The 18,604-nt window shown below is 37.7% G+C and overlaps 1 protein-coding gene across 2 annotated transcripts; it reads left to right on the forward strand.

Moving 5' to 3' along the window:
- The first annotated feature begins 5,861 nt into the window (after nucleotides 1-5,861).
- On the forward strand, nucleotides 5,862-10,783 carry LOC6575543. Of its 2 annotated transcripts, XM_044008784.1 has the most exons (3): nucleotides 5,865-5,974; nucleotides 6,132-6,320; nucleotides 9,071-10,783. In XM_044008784.1, the coding sequence occupies exons 2-3, from the start codon at nucleotides 6,248-6,250 to the stop codon at nucleotides 10,039-10,041; spliced, it is 1,044 nt and encodes a 347-aa protein (XP_043864719.1). In that variant the 5' UTR covers nucleotides 5,865-5,974; nucleotides 6,132-6,247; the 3' UTR covers nucleotides 10,042-10,783. The 2 variants fall into 2 exon arrangements, with proteins under 2 accessions (XP_002001554.1, XP_043864719.1); XM_002001518.4 differs by having other exon boundaries at nucleotides 5,862-6,320.
- The last annotated feature ends 7,821 nt before the right edge of the window (nucleotides 10,784-18,604 follow it).

Genomic DNA, 18,604 nt, shown 5'->3' on the forward strand with positions numbered 1-18,604 from the left:
GACAAAAGACACAGACAATGGCCGAAATAAGGAAGTAAAGGAACGGACCAACAGGTATCGTAAATATATAGAAAGCAGGTATATTTTTATAGTTATTTTAACCAAATACTTGCTGTTGATGGGTAACTATAAGACACTTTAGCAAGGGCACTAGAATTGTATACCGCTCGGATCCAGATCCACATTGCAAATTATTTGAGTGTTTCATGGAGTAAACTTGTTTAGTGGCAGCTGCCGCCCAAAGCCTAAAGCCATCTCGTTTTTCATATTAACCATTTGCTGCTGTATTACTTGTGCAATTTAAATCTGACTCGGAGGCACACAGTAGTCGATAAGAAAGGATGGAGGTTAGTCGGCAGGTCGTTAATGAAAAGTGCACAGCATTTGCCTCCTTTTCTCTTTCTCTTTCGTCTCTCGTAATATGCTTGAAGGTGCTCTGCATTCTAAAAGCGTGGGAAATAACTTGCTTTTAGCCTTATAAGAGAATATGGTTATTTCAGCATATTGCGTGACAAGCAAGCTTCCACGAGACAAGTTTGTGCTATACCCACCTATTGGTTGCAAATTTTGGACATTAATAGCGTAAGTTTTGGTATCTAATTGTGCACCGAGACGTTTGCATGCATTTGATTGGCAATCTCGCCCTCGAAATTGGCTTGAGGCTGTCACGTTGTTCAGAGAACCTTCTGCTTGTCCCTAATTTATGCACACGTATATAAGCTTCCAATCTGTCTGATATATTTAATTATTTGATTGAGGCATACTGTGTTATGATATGGCCATATGCCAGATATTGGCTATTAGGATTCGTCTTGCATATCGTGGTAAACTTACATGAGTTTGAAAACCTAAGTCAATAACTTAACACATGGAACTTATCCATTTTCCAAACAGACGAAAAGACACCAAAATTTCCCAACAATGTTCTCACGCAATCAGCCTATAAACAAAGAAAATCTGTTAGGCTGCGGGGCGCGGTCCCTTGCTTGAGAGCGCTTGAAAAAATGCACACATTTTGCATGCTGAAAGGTCGTAGGTATAAGTAGACTTTCTTTTCTGGTTATGGTCACCATATGTGCCATCGGTTGCCGACTGTGCAATTTCCATGAAAAATCGCAAGAGTCAAGCTGACGCCGCCTGAAGGTCTCAGTACGCGGACATGTGTTGTTTGTCGCTCCCGTCCTCGCACACATACCATCCTGTGTACATACATATGTATGAATACACAAGCTTGACGCTGGGTATAAGCAACTACAAACACATACACATTTCAGTGTATATTATGATATTGTCGCCATCCTGTCTCTAGGCAAGATATGTGTTCCCCATTCTGATACTTTATTTGAAGCGAATACTACAGTTTTCGGGTTTACATATTTTGCTGAATACATATATCTTTTGTCACATCTGTACAGTTATTTACCAGATTAAATGGATTATTCTTAAGAGACTATTGTTCATATCATATTAAAATGCTTACTTTTTTCTTGGTCATATTAAAATGCTTCTTTAAAAGCGCTCGCTTCAAACATGTTGCACTAGGTTGCTACAGGTTATTTAATGTTGGCTACAACAGTTTGTTACAACCTGTTTAATGTTCCTACAACACTTTGTTGCAGTTGCAGCAGGGGGACAGCTTTGTTTGATTGGATACTTCGTGCTCTGAGGTAAACTGCTTGGAGATGATTTACAGAAAAACTAAAACTATAAATTGATTAAAATGTCTTCTTTTAATATTTTAATTGATTATTGGCCTCTTTGACTATTAGAAATGAATCAAACTAATACATCTTTAGTTACAATTTGGGAAATTAGCAATATTCTCAAATTTAAGTATAATCTTGTTCGTAATATTTTGATATCCTCTGCTCAAAACATTAAGGTTGATGCTATATATGTATATATTGTGATAATGTCAAGACACGTGAGCTCGTTCGTTGCCAGGCTGTTGCACAGCCTGTTGCCTATGTTGCACGTAGCACATACTCCCCTTCTGTGACGTCACACGCATAAACATGTGCACATTACGATAGCGGCTGAAAATGGGTAACTTATTATAAACGTGTCAATGCCATTGTTACCGCTCAAATACTCACCTGATGTCCCTCAGTATTTGTATAACCGTTAGTTGTATACACAGGAATGAGCTGTTTATGTGATATATGTTTTAATTTATAAAAAAAAAAAAAAAAAAACAACTTTTAACGCTCGCCAAATTTGAGTTTTTTTTTCTATTCTATTTTGTATGTGGCTTAAGCTTAGATAATACAAATTTGAAATATAAGCATCAATGTCATATGAGAATATTGCTAGCTCATTTACTATATAATTTCATATATGACACAACACTTATACTACCAATTGTTTTGCACGCAAAACTGTTGACCAGTATGGTCGAATATCTCCTATGTATCAGTATCAGTAGCATATCATGCACAAATGAGGTCCCAAACTGAAAGCTATAAACGTTTCAGAAAAAAGGTGCGCGAAGTCATTAGAAGTGCACAATTTAGAAAAGCAAAAGGAAAACAAGTGCAAATTAATTATGGAAATTCTAAGAAGTCACTTTTACCTGAGCTCTAAGTTCTGAGTTGCATGACCGGGTAAAACCCGGAAAATATCAATTGGTCGGTCCGGTACACTTGGAAACAGTCGTCAGTAATTATATTAGGCAGACTAAAAGCAATTAGTGTTTGAGACTCGGGCGAAACAATATAAGTTACGACTGCGTCTGGCACAGGCAGGTAGTGAACTGCGAATGGATTAAAATTCAATGGCTTTAATAAGGAGAAATTTTTAAATATCGAAATATTCGCCATAGCATAATCATTTAAAATATGTATATAATTTATATAGCACTTTCTGTAAACTATATCTGCCCTTGGCAGAACCATGCAATGCAGGAGCTATTACATTATGTCTTGGTAATTCTAGCCGGGTTAAAAATTTTATTTTCTAGAAGAGCCGATTGAATTACGTTCACACATACATATACGACTTTGCGAGACATGTACACAATATCCTTGAACTTGGAGCTTGACAAAAGAATAAGTTGAAAAGCTTCGCCGTGCCCTCAGCTTTGACGACTGTGCGGGTTGTGTCTGCTTCAGCGTCTGGCGAATGCAACAGGTAAACAGGTTAGCCAGCAGTCATATCGTGCTGTAGAAATTAAAAACGAGAGTTAAGAGAATGGTCGACTATAAGCTGACCTATAACTGTGATCAAAAGTATGGTAAATATACTGACATGCAAGGGAATATGAAAAGTATGGGTTCAAAGTACGACAGCCTTAATTTAATACATCTGCTGAGAGCTCATAGGAAAGAATAGCTGATGGAGCTACCAAGAATAAGTCTCAGCGTTATTAGCAGCTTATTTCAGAAGTTTTGGCTTACTGCTGCTGCACTAGTTTGAGCTCCTTAAGAAGGCATGATTATGTGAAACATAAACATTTTCCTAGAATTATTTATCTTCTGCCATTAACTGGTTTCTCCTCTGCCACTAAACGAACAAAAATAAGAACATATGAAATAATCTTAGCATAAGAGTCTGTTTAACTGCCAATGTCGATCTATTATGTTATTCGATGCCCACGTGATGTACATTATCCAGCTGTTTGATATGGAACCTAGCAAGCTATCAGATGCGGGTGCGCAATCGAGATATGCAGTATTCAGCTCGGTAAATACTTACGACACTTTAACAGTAGCAAGGTCTCCTCGCTTTTTTGAAAACAAATAAAGAGTGTGCATTATACCCACCGCATAGCTCTCATTTGTAGTTGCATCTCCATTTCAGCATATGCATGAGGCGTTTGCCACCAACTGCGAGTTTGACTCTCTGTATAAAAAAAACTGAACTGTTTTCCGGGCGCACTGGGAGTGACAGCACGAACCTCACACTTATCACCGCTGACTCAAATAGCTGCCGCGTGGGCAGTCCGTGTGGCCCGGCCCCACACTGCAGTGTAGCCTCCTCTCTGCAAACTGCGAACGTTATAGGCATCATAGAGTTGGGCGCACAGACTCTGCGACTGGCTGTGTGGAGAATCCTCTGCTTCACGACCAAATACAAACGCTTTTACAGCCATCTTGATAAAAATTGAGAGTCGAGCCGCCATTGCCACCGCCTGAGATTTATGTAAACAGCACACGGTGGCTACCCAAGCTGCTGTTGATGCGCCGTCTGTGTTGCAAAAGTTGCAAAACTGTTGTAAAGAAGTGGGGAAATGACCAATTGTGTGGAATTCCACATGGCGGCGTTAAAACTGACTGGCTATTCAAGAGGCAGTATCCATAGTCGCAGCATCCGCACCACTGACTCATTATAATTCACTTCACACTAAGCACACAATGTGCCCGCATTATTGCAACGGTCGGCCGGTCAATCAAGTTGAGTTTGGGGTCGGACTAAGGCTGTGCAGCTTATGCCGCAGAAATCCGCACAATTCAATCTGTTTAAAGAATGCCGCCTATTGCATACTGAACTCAGATGCGTAGTATCAGCAGAAAGCAACAACGCCAACTACGATGACAACCCGACGACTGGCGCAAAAGTCGCTTCAGTAACAACTCGTTTGCATGTGGCATCATCATCATCAGCAGCCACAAAACAAAGTGAGCCCAGAGGCCAGACGTTATGCCAGTTGTGCCTATGTCTGTCAGTCCCAGTGGCAAAGTCCCTTCGCAGATGCTGCAATTCAAAAGTCAGTTGAAAATATGACACAACTGGCGCCACCGCAGCAGCAGCAGACAAGCATACAACTCGAATTTTATTTCACGACTACGAAAATACTCGAGACAATATGTATGTATGTGTGCATACGTACATATCCACATTTATACCACGAAATGCTGTTTGTTGTCAAGAAGCAAATATGTATGTATGTATTTATACAATCGAAAAAGGCTAATTGTTAATATTATATTTTGCATATACTGTTGTAGGTGAAATTTTATTTTAGAGCTCGGGTATTCTGTATTTATGATCATTCAATTTATTTGCCGACTTAAATGATTTGTAATTTTTCGCTCAATTTATTTTGCGATCTTTTAGGTAATATTTAGTTGTGCTACAACTTAAAAATAATATAATTTTTATTATATTTGATTTTCAATCAAATGTACAAAAAAACATTTTTTCAATGACAAAAACATTTTAATAAATATGTATCTTTCCGTCATGTTTCATTCATAAAAAAAAAACAACGAGAGGTCGTTGCATCGAACATGTTTGACGGCTGAGTTGGAATATGAAAAGTTATAATCTAAATGCCTATATTTAACTAGAGCCGTGTCACGGAGCTATTTAATAACGGTATTTTTAGTGGACGATTTAGGTCAGCAATATAGTTCTATTGTGGTAAATCATTAAAATGAATAAAACTCAATTTGTATGATAAAGCAAACAAAGGGCAATTTTCGTATCCTTTTAGAATTATATTCTAATATTTAAATTCGATATAAAAATATTATATATCATACATACATACATACATACAGATATACATTGGTCTTTATCTTAAAATCACAAAAGTTGAGTTGTGAATGTAAATGAGTAACCTATTGAAAAATTTCAAAGTATTTACGGAAAAATATAACTGGGTAATAAAATTAAATGTTTCTAGTTTTAACATATTTTATAGGGACTTCATATAAGCTATAAGTAACTGCTAGGCATACTGCAGGGAAGATACAAATATGTTGAAAACAATCGGATACACATATCATATATTTCATACAATCGCGCTGAACAGTTTGTCACGTGTTCACCTCCAATTGCAACGCAACCGGTTCGAGCGCGTGTTGTTTTTAGTATGAAGCGAGCGTGTTTGGGCCTCTCGATACCGAAATATACTCCCGTGGTTATTAGATGTACTGTATTGCTGACTGTCGGACGTGTTCTGAGAGAACGCGGTCAAAAGCGAGAATAATTTAAAAAGTGTACAAGTGCATAAAACACAAAAAATAATATTGTGAGCAACAAACAACATTAATACCTATGAGATATATAAATTCTTGAAAAGCTTTATTTATTGTGTGATTTACCACCAATTGCTGCATTGATAATTATATATAAATGATAGATATTCGATATTTTTAAGGTGTTATTTGGATCTTATACTTTTCCAGTGTATAAATATTTCAAATGAAATATTGAAAAACACAATTGTTCAACTCCGTTCTGTGGATTACGCGTTCAGTTAAAAATTTTATTTTTTTAAAATACCAATAAATTTATCCACAATATGGAAGTCAAAGCAGACAAATTATATATGCAATTGAATGCAGCGGAGCTTGAAGCCATTATCAAAAAAAAAGGTGAGATACCGATACTTGACCAAATGCATACTTATGTACATACAACTGTAATGCTATCGACGTATATATATATATACGGAAACAGCAAACAAAACACACTTTGAGTATAAATATTAAAAACAAAATTACTTGTGTTTCCACTAATAACTAACAACAGCTGTTAAAATATTGTTTTAGTTCATATAATTCAGTACCAATACCGATATTGCTCAAGTTTTCACACATATTTATATGGCGAGCTAATAAACACGGATCATGTAGCAACTGTAAATAATTTCTATCCAAGTGATGTGTATTAAGTTAAGAAGTCAAAATATCGAACTAAATTTTATATAGAATGAACGCAACGGAGCGCTTCGATTTGTCTAGCACAACTCCAATAAAATCATATTTTCCTTTTAAAATTTCTTCTAAGAGGAATAATCACTCTCGCTTTACTCTTCTGATATTTTTGCGTTAGGTTATTTGCCAGAACCAGACGAAAGAGCAGCACTGAAATCGGCGGCGCCAACCAAAAGGGGCGCCGTTTGGCAATCACATTTAGTTTTGGGGTACAGTTGTCCGTCGCCTTGGGACGCCTTGTCCCCCTTAGGTCCACACAGAGTGGGGTACAATGTTGGCTGGCTGGTTGGTTGGCTGCCGTGACGCGTCGCGACGGTGCAGTTCTGTCAGCCTCTCAGATATGTTTGAACGTTTTTTTTTTTTCAATTAATCCGATTCGCACAGCAGTAACTATCCTTTTGTTTTGCATTTATGGCATTTATTTTTATCACAAACTTTTCAAAGCAATGACATTTTGTTTTAAAATGATCAATTTAACACGGACACGGCAACTGTGTTACTCTCTGCAATAATTTTCAATTAGGCACTCAAGCCTAATTAACATAAGTTGTGAATGTATTCAATACCCATTATTAGAAAATAATTAAATAATGTACGAAGATATTGAACTTGATGAGCTGTATAGCGATTCACTTAATTTAAATTTAAGTACGTATAAACATACCTTAATTTACCGTGAACTTATAATTCTATTTTGTTTCATTCATGAAAATGACTCGTCATGTTACTATAACAAACACAGATCATCCTCTATATACCTACACTTTGCGCGTAGACCTCTGCTGATAAGAGCACGCTTCCCACACACGGAACCCTGACAGCAGTCTAACAAGCAGCCAGTGCAGAGTAGACTCTGTCTGATAACCTCTGCCTGACATTTAGCATGAGAACACAGTTTTCAACAGTCCTATACATTTAAAATGTGTCTTTTTAAAATAGGTTTAAGTTGCAGTCATTCATTCTTAGGGAAAAAGGCCAATTATATCTAAACTGCTCCATTTTATTTAGCGCTAATCGGAAGACATGGATAGTGGTAAAAAAACACGTCGGATATATATCAAACAATCTTTAAATGTCCTAAGTGAATAAAATATGGTACAATACACTACCTTCGGGCAGAATTTTGCGATTGCTTGCTCTTTGTTTGCTGTATGTATGCAATATTTGTGGGCGTGTTGGCAGTAATTGTTGAATGCATGTCGTCTTCATAAGACGTTATGTAGAATGTATGAAGAAATAAAGATTAGACAATACAACATTATCCAATTATCGTATGTATTCTTAATTATATTAACTTGTAGAACTACTTTTATACAGGTGTTTTGACCTAGACGCCGACGCGTCGCTTAGCTTAGCATTTGTTTATATAACTACAGGGAACATGAATGTGTATATAAATGACTCCGTTAACTACTGTTATTTGTACAGCCTGTCGCTGCAGTCTCTTGAAATTCACTCTGTCGCTTTCTGGTCTAAAATTAGCAAAGATAGCAAAATGCGGTTATAAATAGTTGTGTCAACATGCACAAAAAGAGAAATAAAAACAGTCACATGTGTCTGTGCGTTCGGTTGCTGAAGTTAAGACACACAAAGTGTGAAATCGGAACTTAAAAAATCTATGAAAAGCAATAAATCTATTTATGATTTAAACTCATTTGATTTCAGTTCAACAGCTAAGCCTGTGAGTCAGCCTCTAACTAACTAATTATACTGAAACTCCAAAAGTTGTCTTTAAATGTTATTGAACCGTATTTAATAGATGTTTTAAATTAAAGTTGAAATTGCATACTTCTTAAGTCGCTCAAAAAATGCGAAAACTGGGCCTAAAATTGCCAAATTCACTGTGGAGGTCAATGGTAGGTACACCGATCAAATTGGAGAAAACTGGTTTTATTTTCGTTTGCGATGAATAACTTGAATTTAAATTTTTGGGGCTTTATTTATTTTTACCCGCTTGTCTGATCGTCTGAAATATGACACAGTTGCTTGCGTTTTCAGAAATTACCCACGGAGTATTACTGCAGACAGGCCAGCATTTTTATAACAAACTGCATTTAAATATGTTATTCAGTTTTATTAATTTTTGCTTAGCTTTTACTAAGTACTAAATTATATACTGTTATCAGTGTAAATAAATGAAGCATAGGTTGGATTATCATATTGAGTATTGTGAAACCTCACAGAGATCATAGAATGTGAGATGAATGACAAACAAAAACTTATCATGATGCCGAATAAATAAAGCAAGTCTCTGTTTAATACAACCGTTACGTTGATAGCGGCAACGCTTTTACGAATATTAGAAATATTGCTTAAAAATATTAGACCAAGATTAGTTGGTACTTACTAATATTAACTGTGGCAGTAAACCTATAAAACTATTATTAAAGTGTATTTATTACTTTTAGATTCACCTAGCTCCAATGATCGTGATGCGGGCTTCTGTTCTGCTAGTTCAGAAAGCGAAGGCGGTGACGATTTGCCGCTAGAGCATCCGTCGCAATGTGACAGGGCCCAAGAAACTCCTGTTGTGATGGTCCGCAATAAACGGAAGAGTATGGAGCCCTCGAAAGTTGTGGAGCCGACATCGACCATGAGAAATTGTTGTTCATCGCTAACCCATGGCTCAACCGTAGCACCCTCGGGTCCACTGAAGAAACGAATACGCTATTCTTCTTCAGTTGATTCGGCCGTAATGCTGACGCCGCCAGCTCTTCAGTCACCATCACACATCAGCCACACACACGTGCCTCCGGCACATGTATGGGACTCTGCCTCCGTCCAGGTGCTGCCACGTGAAATGTTACCTAATCCTGCGCACATTTTCATGCGTCATCCAGGTGTGACAACGCTACATCGTGCATTCGCAGCCTTCCCAACGCAGCCAGAACAAGAAGAACCGTTAGCGCTAATAGCCAGGCAACCCCAATCGGACGAATCAAGTGAAAAGCAGGCGCATCAGACCAACAAAGAAGCACCCCTTGCGTCCACCGAATCCCTAGAGGAGCACACCATCGAGGAGGAGTACTCATTTAAGGATCATCACAATAGTTCCCTATCAAGGCCGCAGCAGCGGAACTATAAAAATATGACTCGAGAGCGCAGAATTGAGGCAAACGCCCGTGAACGCACCCGAGTTCATACGATCTCCGCTGCTTATGAAACATTACGCCGTGCCGTACCAGCATATGCGAGCTCCCAGAAGTTATCGAAGCTATCTGTATTGCGTGTGGCCTGTTCCTACATACTAACGCTAAGTCGTCTGGCTGACAAAGACTATAGCTCAGACCAATCAGAGCCAACTATTGCTGATTGTATCGAGGCGATAAATTCCACTATTCAAACGGAGGGAAAGGTAAAGCGGAAAAAGGAAGAATAAAGTAGCAGAATTACAAATTTTGGAAAGACTTTGATGTGACTTATTAATAACTTGAAAGTTTTATAAGTGTCGTCCTAATAGTTCCTGTGCTGGTAATTGTTTCCATTGGGATACTGCACAATTCAAGCAAAACTGAAGTCACATTTAACCAAATCAGCTTTATAAAGTTTTTAAGCTTTTCGATAAGTTGAAATAAGCTAGATTAGTAGAGGGAGGCGAGAATTTAATATGCGTATGTTTATATGCATACATATGTACATGCATATTTGATCTGTACATAAAACGAGATACAAAAGATATTTGTAGAATATAAAACCAGCAATGTGATCTTATTTTAGACCCGCTTGTAATACAACAATATATGTATATAATAATGAAGGCCAAAACATGTTCCGTAGTACAAACAGTAAAATATTAATTAAAAACTCTAAAAGACAATAAATGTAATGTGAATTGAAATGAAAAGAATTTCGGACAATGATTGCCAATAATTGTCAAAAATAAAAATCAAAAAGGTTCCATTACATTACGCAAGCAAAAATTGGACTATTTTGTATTTGGTATATTAAATAAGAAGTTGCAAATGGAAAAAAAAAGTAGAATTTTGAATTGATCTATATGTGAATAAAAGTCTACGCATAACCGATAATCTCAATTTATAATAGTGGAGAAAATCAAGAATGTATTGTGCCATAAAAGCAGAAAGCTGAAATACAAAAATTGACTGTCAAATTAAATGAAATGTATGTGTTTGCATGTGGTTGGGACTGACCCATTACTCACCTTAGTGCGTGAGCACCTAAAACAAAATTCGATTCAAACATATACAGACATATAGGGGTTTTATATTTTTATACATTTATTAATCTTATCGGACCTCAAAATGATCGAATAATGGAAGAGAGTTGAGAGGGGATAAGGGACGGCGACAGTTAGAGCAACAGGTGCACATCGAACGGCATTAGATGGGTTCAATTGTACCAAGTTCCCATAAGCTGTTTTGGGACGCTAGAGCGAGCCAGCGAGCGACCTGTTATCATCCACAAAAGTACTACTCAGATATTGTTACCTTATCTCTTATGAGCGAGCAAGGCGTTATGACACCACACACCACCCTTAGTTGGTGCATGTGCACTAGTGGAACATTAATTATTAAAGAGATTCAGTTTATCTGCCTTACTCAAGCATATACTTGACCTAGTGTGCAATAGCAAGTTTGAATTACATCAGCTTGTAATTCATAAAAAAAACCGGTTAACAACCGCGGGTTTCTAGATCTAAACAATTAAATATGCAGGCCTTTGAGGTGGTGCAATGCAGTGCCTGCAATTTCCGCGAGTGCTTGTTTATAGTCACTTTCATTTAATAATCATATACATTATCATTTTGAGTTTAAAATTCAAATTCTATTTGTTACGACGTAAATTAATATTCTCGAAAACCATCTAGACCAGGCAAAGAGACCAAGAATTTATGTCATGACTCGAATCGTTATCATCAACAAATTTCTGTTTGATGAGTTGAGGTCATTAGTGATCTTTAGTTAATTGCACTTCTGTCAGGCTTTAAATACTTGCACGCATTTTGTAGCAATCAGCAAAAGACATCAGAAATTAGGGAAGCAGAGCTTGCATTTAAAATATGTTAAATCTAATTAATATTCCGATGGTTCGGCAAATGGCAAAAAAGGGCATGCGGTCAGAGAACTCAAAAATGAAACAATCGTGCATGATAAAATGGTATTCGAGCGGCGCTTCTTATTTATATTAATAAATCTTGTTTTCACATTAAAGTCTGCACTTAACCGTGAGTTCCTGTTATGGGAGTATTTCCAGTAGAAGTACCAAAATGAATAGTCCAGAAACCGTTAAAATGCTTACAGTGATTTCACTGTCAACTCTAAAAATTAGCATTTGGGCAAACAGTTGAAACAACGAGTTAGAATGTGGGATCACATGTTGCGGTTAAAGTCGGTCTAGCAGGTAGTTATAGTCGAGACAGTTTCGCGCAAATATTAGCAAAATCTGGATTAAAAATAGATCCATTGTTGATTGTTCTATTTAAAGCTACTACAAGTAACAACATTTAGCGCTGATTCTTCCATGTGTTTACGGCTTATTTTTCCTCCATCCGAAGATGATGATGATGACGATGATGACGATATCACATGGTGGTAGTCATAAACGTGAGATTTTATTTATCGTTATTGTTGTGGATTTTCTTGTTGCCATAGAAGTTACAATCAGTTTGTCGTTTGTATTAAAAATCATTAAGTAAAGGTTGTTAACTTATTAAATTTTAAACAGAATGTATTTATTTTGTTTCTTTTAAAATGCAACATACAAATAAAATGCAGTTGCAGATGAATATATACGCGTAAGATACATGCACATATACATCCACATATGTATGTATGTATGAACATAAACACAAACGCGAATATATGGAGAGCCAACAGCTGGCGTCGCTTAGCTAAAAACAACGCAAAAGCAAATTATTTGCATACTGACGCTAAATTGCACGCCAAGTCAAAACAGTCTGGGCAGGGGCTAGACAGCGGTGGGGACAGAATTGGCTCTGTGCATCGGAACGCACGAACCGTTGGCGCCCGCGAGCAATGCACAAGTGAGGTTCCTAAAATAAAACAAATGAGATTACTCTTACAGTCACTATCGACTCGTTACTACCCTATGCCACGAATCTGACCATTGAACCACTCGGTTTGTATAGCTTAAACTAGGTCGTTGAATTCACTCAAATTCTGTTAATCGATTTGGTTTAGCTTGAAATTAGTTTCTATCTAAAGTACATTATATGTATTTATTATGTGCATTACTAGCACTCTACATACAATATTCTGTACTTTAGGATCCGTTTAACGAGTGAAGGGTATAGAATGGACTTCGGCCAACAGAATGAGTCGTCCCTAACCAATTGTTGACCAAGTCAACCTCGAATTAGGGCATCTTCTGCTACGTACATTAGAGTTTACCATTATACGTATATGATATTCAAAAATATAAGTTACTACCTTACTGTAAGGCATCTATAGAAACTTATGATGACTAGGTTAGGGATGATAGGTCTACAAAGTAAACGTTTGTGCGAAATGTGATCCAGTAGCTATTGGGGTAAGAGATTTCAGCACTGCATCAGGAGGCACCTAGAGTAGAGTAAATAAAACCCATTTGGCTTAATTAACACATAGTGACCTGAAGTTAACTAACGATTTCTTTTCCTTGGGCGTATTTCAATTTGCAAAAGTTCAATTTTTGATTTGTACATGGCTGAGGCAGGCAAGGGCCCTGACAAAGCAGACGCCACCAGCTGACGGCTTGTCTACGCTTTCCGTCGCTTGTCGTCAGTTTTCTAGTGAAACGTGTGAATGATGGTTGGCGCCAATATCGATAATTTAAATGAACTACACTTCTAGAAAAGAACTAGGGGGAATTATAACAATAAAAGTAATAAGTAATAAGAAGCATGCTGCGCTTTACATGGGACACAATTTTTAATAATAATAGAATTAGAGACAAAGAGATAACGACATAACTTCAATACAATTGGCTGTGAATACATTTTTAATGGGATTGTAGCCAAGATACTTTTGTACTTTGAGACTATGTTCACTTTCATTCAGTTAACTAATCTTTTATATACGCATATGTATACTTTGCAAATTATATATTTATATTGGTATACATATGAAGCATTTATCAGAACGCACTGGCGTCCTTGCTTATGCCAACAACTTTACGAATTGCTAGCCATCAAACTGCTAAACAGTCACCGCCAGACCCAGACGACGCGAAGACTGCTAATTGTGCAAGGGCAACACCTGGCTGTCTTGTCCACTAGAACGTATACTGTGTAGATAAGTGCACCATGCCGGAGCCCTCAATCGCAACGTGGATTAAGAATCCATCCACACAGTGCAAAATGTATGTCCAGGCGAGTCACGAGATGATTATCATCGGCCATAATTTACACGTCTGCGCTGGTGCCAGCTGTGACCAGTTGCTATTGTCCGTGTCAGGCAGCTCCAAATGGACTCCTAGTTGCAGCGTAAAATATGTACATTCGCAGCCTATTGGCGCCTGGTTTCGGTGTGTCCACGCAATGTGTCGTAGCTTAAGTCAGGCCTCCGGTGTGTCTTCCCCCATGTGGTAATATGCGTATGAAATATAATTACATGTCATGAGAGCCCTAAGATTTTCTTTTTTTGTTTGATACTGTTGTTAACTTGACACACATAGGCTGGGTATACCTTGAGCAAATGGAATGCGATCTGAGACTAAGAATAGCGGATAAAAATTGATGTGCAAAGTAAACAGCATTAAATCAATAAAACAATGTTGTCGTACTTAAATCTTTGCGATTTTTGTTTTATTGTAAACAGGAATCTAAAGTTATTCTGTTCTAATTGAATCTTTTCAACTTAAAGATACCCAATAGACTCAATATTATAATAATATTATGTTTACTATAGAGAGATATATATTTTAGAAAACCATCCACACATCATAGTCCGTACTATTAGGTCTTCATATGCTATACTCACATTGAATATAACCTTATCAAATTTAGTAAAGGGTATAAGAGAAGGAGCACGTGATACAGAAAAGCAGAGAAACATCAACTAGTTGCTGGCGGCGAAACGCCGAAAAAGGATGCGAGTGATGTGCCCAACTACCATATAAAAATATGCAATCAGAAGAGTGAAAGATTGATCTCGAACGATATTCCGAGAAACCGGGAGCTCAAGCACCAGTCGACGCTGTCGGTCCCTTCGACCCACACACACATGAATTTGGAACCTTGCAGGATCAGACTTCCAGTTTGCGGCAGAGAACGAGTTTCAGACCGCGTTGTGAATTTATCGCTTACACAAAAAGGCAGCTTCAACAGCATCAGCACCAGCACCACCATCAGCAGCAGTAGCTTATGTTTGCTTCTAGAAGCGGCACGCTTTTATACTGTTTTAATGTTGGTGGATCGAAGCACCAGAAAACAAGTAAGGTGACTATCAAACTGCAGAGGACCTTTCGACCGTTGGATACTCTGTTCTAACTATTCTGTCTCAGTCTACATAGTCAGTTTATCATTAAATTATTAGTAAATTTTATATAAAGCACTTCTATCCACTCATGAAGAACATGAAAACGCTTTGCTCTAAAGTGAGAGACAGCAAATCTGATTTATGAGTGACAGTCCGACATGACTCTCAATTATATTATATTTTTCTCAGTTTATTAACCTACTACACTTTAATAATATTCTGGCCAAAATAAAGATTATAAAACACAAAACCTTATAGTCTAATTGTGAAACACTTTTGGTGGTTGTTAAATAGTCACCTCGATAAATCTATTCTCTAGTTAACATAAATCATATTTTTGGTCCCAAACCAAGAATTCTTTGGTGGATATAGTTATCTGTACTTTGTGTCTCATTATGATAGTTCGGTACAGAGATTATCTTTTTGACTGAATATTTACATGTATTCATGTAAATATTAAAATGCAGAGGATTAGCCTGCTATTTGTACTACTATTCAATGACTTACTTAGGTCAGCCATGTCACATAGGTCCTTGGACATATTGGCAGTGCTTCAAATCCACTCAGTATGATTAAAGCAACGGACAACGTTGAGTCCAGAGGAAAAGCAGGCACTCGCAAGCCAAGACACAAAAAGTACCTCCAAAATGGGTATAGCTGTTGCTTCTTTCTCAAATATCTGCGCGCCTATGCCGCAAACAGTATTCAATGTTTATTATACCCTGAACCCATTTTCAATGGGAAATCAGGGTATAATGGTTTTGTTGAAATGTATGTAACAGGGAGAAGGAGGCGTGGCAGACCCCACAAAGTATATACATTCTTGATCAGGGCGACGAGCTGAGTTGATTTGGCCCTGTCCGTCTGTCTGTCCGTCTGTCCGTCTGTCCGTCCGTCCGTCTGTCCGTCTGTCCGTCTGTCCGTATGTATGAACGCGTCGATTTCAGAAGGTATAAGAGCTAGAGACTTCAAATTTTTTTTAAAATGTCCGTAATTACAGCGCGCATATCAAGTTTATCATTAAAAATCGATAACTCATCTCGATCTTTTTTTATCGATAAAAAACCTTATCGAAACCCAGTTATAAAATTATATCTTCTACACCTTTATTGCTAGAGTCTCCAAATTTTTAATGTATGCTTATATGCAATTTATACAATTTCGGTTTTTGTTAAAATTTACCCCCCACCTCTAAATTCACCCCCTCACCCTCACTTTTGTAAAAAGCGTATTTCAAATACTAGAGACTTGTGCTTTGGCAATTACATGCATATTCATGTTATAATCATAATCTAAAAGTTTCATGAAGATCTTATGTCCATAAAAAAAGTTATTTAACAATTAAGTTCTCATAGTAAGCGCACACTGCAGCCCATGCGTGTTTATGCGTGGTTGCTTGTGTGTGTATGTGTTTGTGTATGTGTGTGTGTATGTGTGTGGGTGGGTATGGGTTTGTGTATGTATGCGTGTGTGTGTGTATGTGTGTCTGTATGCGTGTGTGTGTATGTATGCCTGTGTTTGCGTATGTGTGTGTGTGTGTGTGTGTGCGTGTTTCTTGTGTAAGCTGAAAGTCGCGAAAAAGTATTGAAATATCTATTGCTCCAAGGGTTCAGGGGATCTCGTAGTCGAGCAGTCTCGACTAGAGCTTTCTTACTTGTTTTTATTTTTATTTTATTTTATTTTATTTTTTTTTTTTGTAATTTGGTCGGAGAGCGGCTATTATTTAAGACTGTGATGTTGCGTTATATGGGAAACAAGTCGCATTCCGTTGACCATTTCAAACAATTGACAGAAGCATCTGCTGCTGCAGTGGCAAAGAGCGTCAATTGAGGTTTTATTTAGAATCTTTCCCGAGCTTCCCATGCCGCGCTGTCTTGTTCCGCGCTTCAGTGAGACGGACGAGCACAGATGGAATATTGATAAGATACATGCTGCAAATATTGGTAACACCGACTGACTTTCGTATCTGTCTGGCTAGTCGCTGGTTATTTAATCACAATGTCGACTCCAACGCTTACTCGAATTAATTGGGTTGCATTAATGCACCCCATTTGAAACTCTTCTATCAGTTATTAGCATTTTTCCCAACACCTACGAAAATTGTACCGTTTCCGCAACGCTAAAAAGAATCATAATAGATTCATTAAGTGAGTCATCACAAATGCAGCTAATAATGCCATCAATGGTGACAAATTACTGGGATGACTAAGTTATGCGTAAAATGCGAAATCGGATCAGCAACAGTTATCAGACGGCGTCGTGGACCATTTTGTTCAGAAGTTGAAAAAAATATATGAAATTAATAATTAATATGATCATAAAAAAAAAAAAAAAAAAAAAAAAAAAAAAAAAAAAAAACAACGCCTCTTCAGCTACTGGAGAGCCAATACTTGGAAGGCGAAACATGCATTAATTGAAAGAAGATCGGGTCGATCATCAAAGGATACTTACATAGGAAGCATTTTGGCATTTATTTTTTTTGGCGCGACGACATTTTAATTGCAGAGGAAGCGGTAAAGCGAACATTTTTCGACCGCCGCTAACCATGAACGCATAATTAATTCTGAATTTGATTAATTACAAAAAATTGGAGCCGTCAGCAAACCTACCTGTCGACCGAGCCGCTGTCAATCGAGGCGCATTCGCTCGATGCACTCGGTATTGAGAATATTAAAATGTATCAGTTATACAAAAAGTGGAAGCTATGTGATCCTTAACGTATCGAAGCCATATTAGCAATGTAATCAAATCTTTCATCGAATGTACTTTACGCGCGGCAATTATGAATATTAGTCAAGCTAGGGAAGAGAGCAGGAAATAGATAACTTATATGGTATACATGGCAACAAGATATAGTATCTTTGATGCATATTCAACCACGCCGAAAACAATCAGTCAGTTGCATCCAGTAGCTGGACTGACAATGATCCACTTCATTACCAAAACAGATAAAAAATGCGTTGCACGTTCGAACTTGAACCATAAATAATATTAAGTTTTTTTTTTGCGCTATATCAAACAGACTTCCTTTGGTAACCTTGGGAAATATTTGCCGTCTTCTGCGACGTTTTGGGACTGCTCATTGTGATACCGCTTTTTGCTGCAAATGCCTAAACAATGTCAACTGTCTTGCTCAACACATGCAGACATAAACGTCAGTTGAGCGCAGCGGGCCCACAGACACAGCAGCGAAAACTGGCAGGAGGCGTCCTTAATCGATTATCATTTTTAATAATCAATTGAAGAATACCTCTACGACAGTCCACCTGCGTTCTTATTATGGGCTGCGGTCGACTTGACAGCACGTAGACATTTATGAGTAGAAGCGCCCTGCAGTTGAACCAGACCTGCTTAAAGTGCGCGGTGCCATTTACCATTTGCCATTTGCTAGTTGCCATTTTAATTGCAGAAATGCTGTAGTAGGAATGTTTGCTAAAGATGAAATTATAAATTGCGTCTGCCATCTATTCGCTACACCAGGTGGGTAACTCAAAAACCAAAGAA

This window comes from Drosophila mojavensis, unplaced genomic scaffold, assembly GCF_018153725.1.
Source record: "Drosophila mojavensis isolate 15081-1352.22 unplaced genomic scaffold, ASM1815372v1 contig_36, whole genome shotgun sequence".
In the NCBI taxonomy this organism is placed as follows: Eukaryota; Metazoa; Arthropoda; class Insecta; order Diptera; family Drosophilidae; genus Drosophila; species Drosophila mojavensis.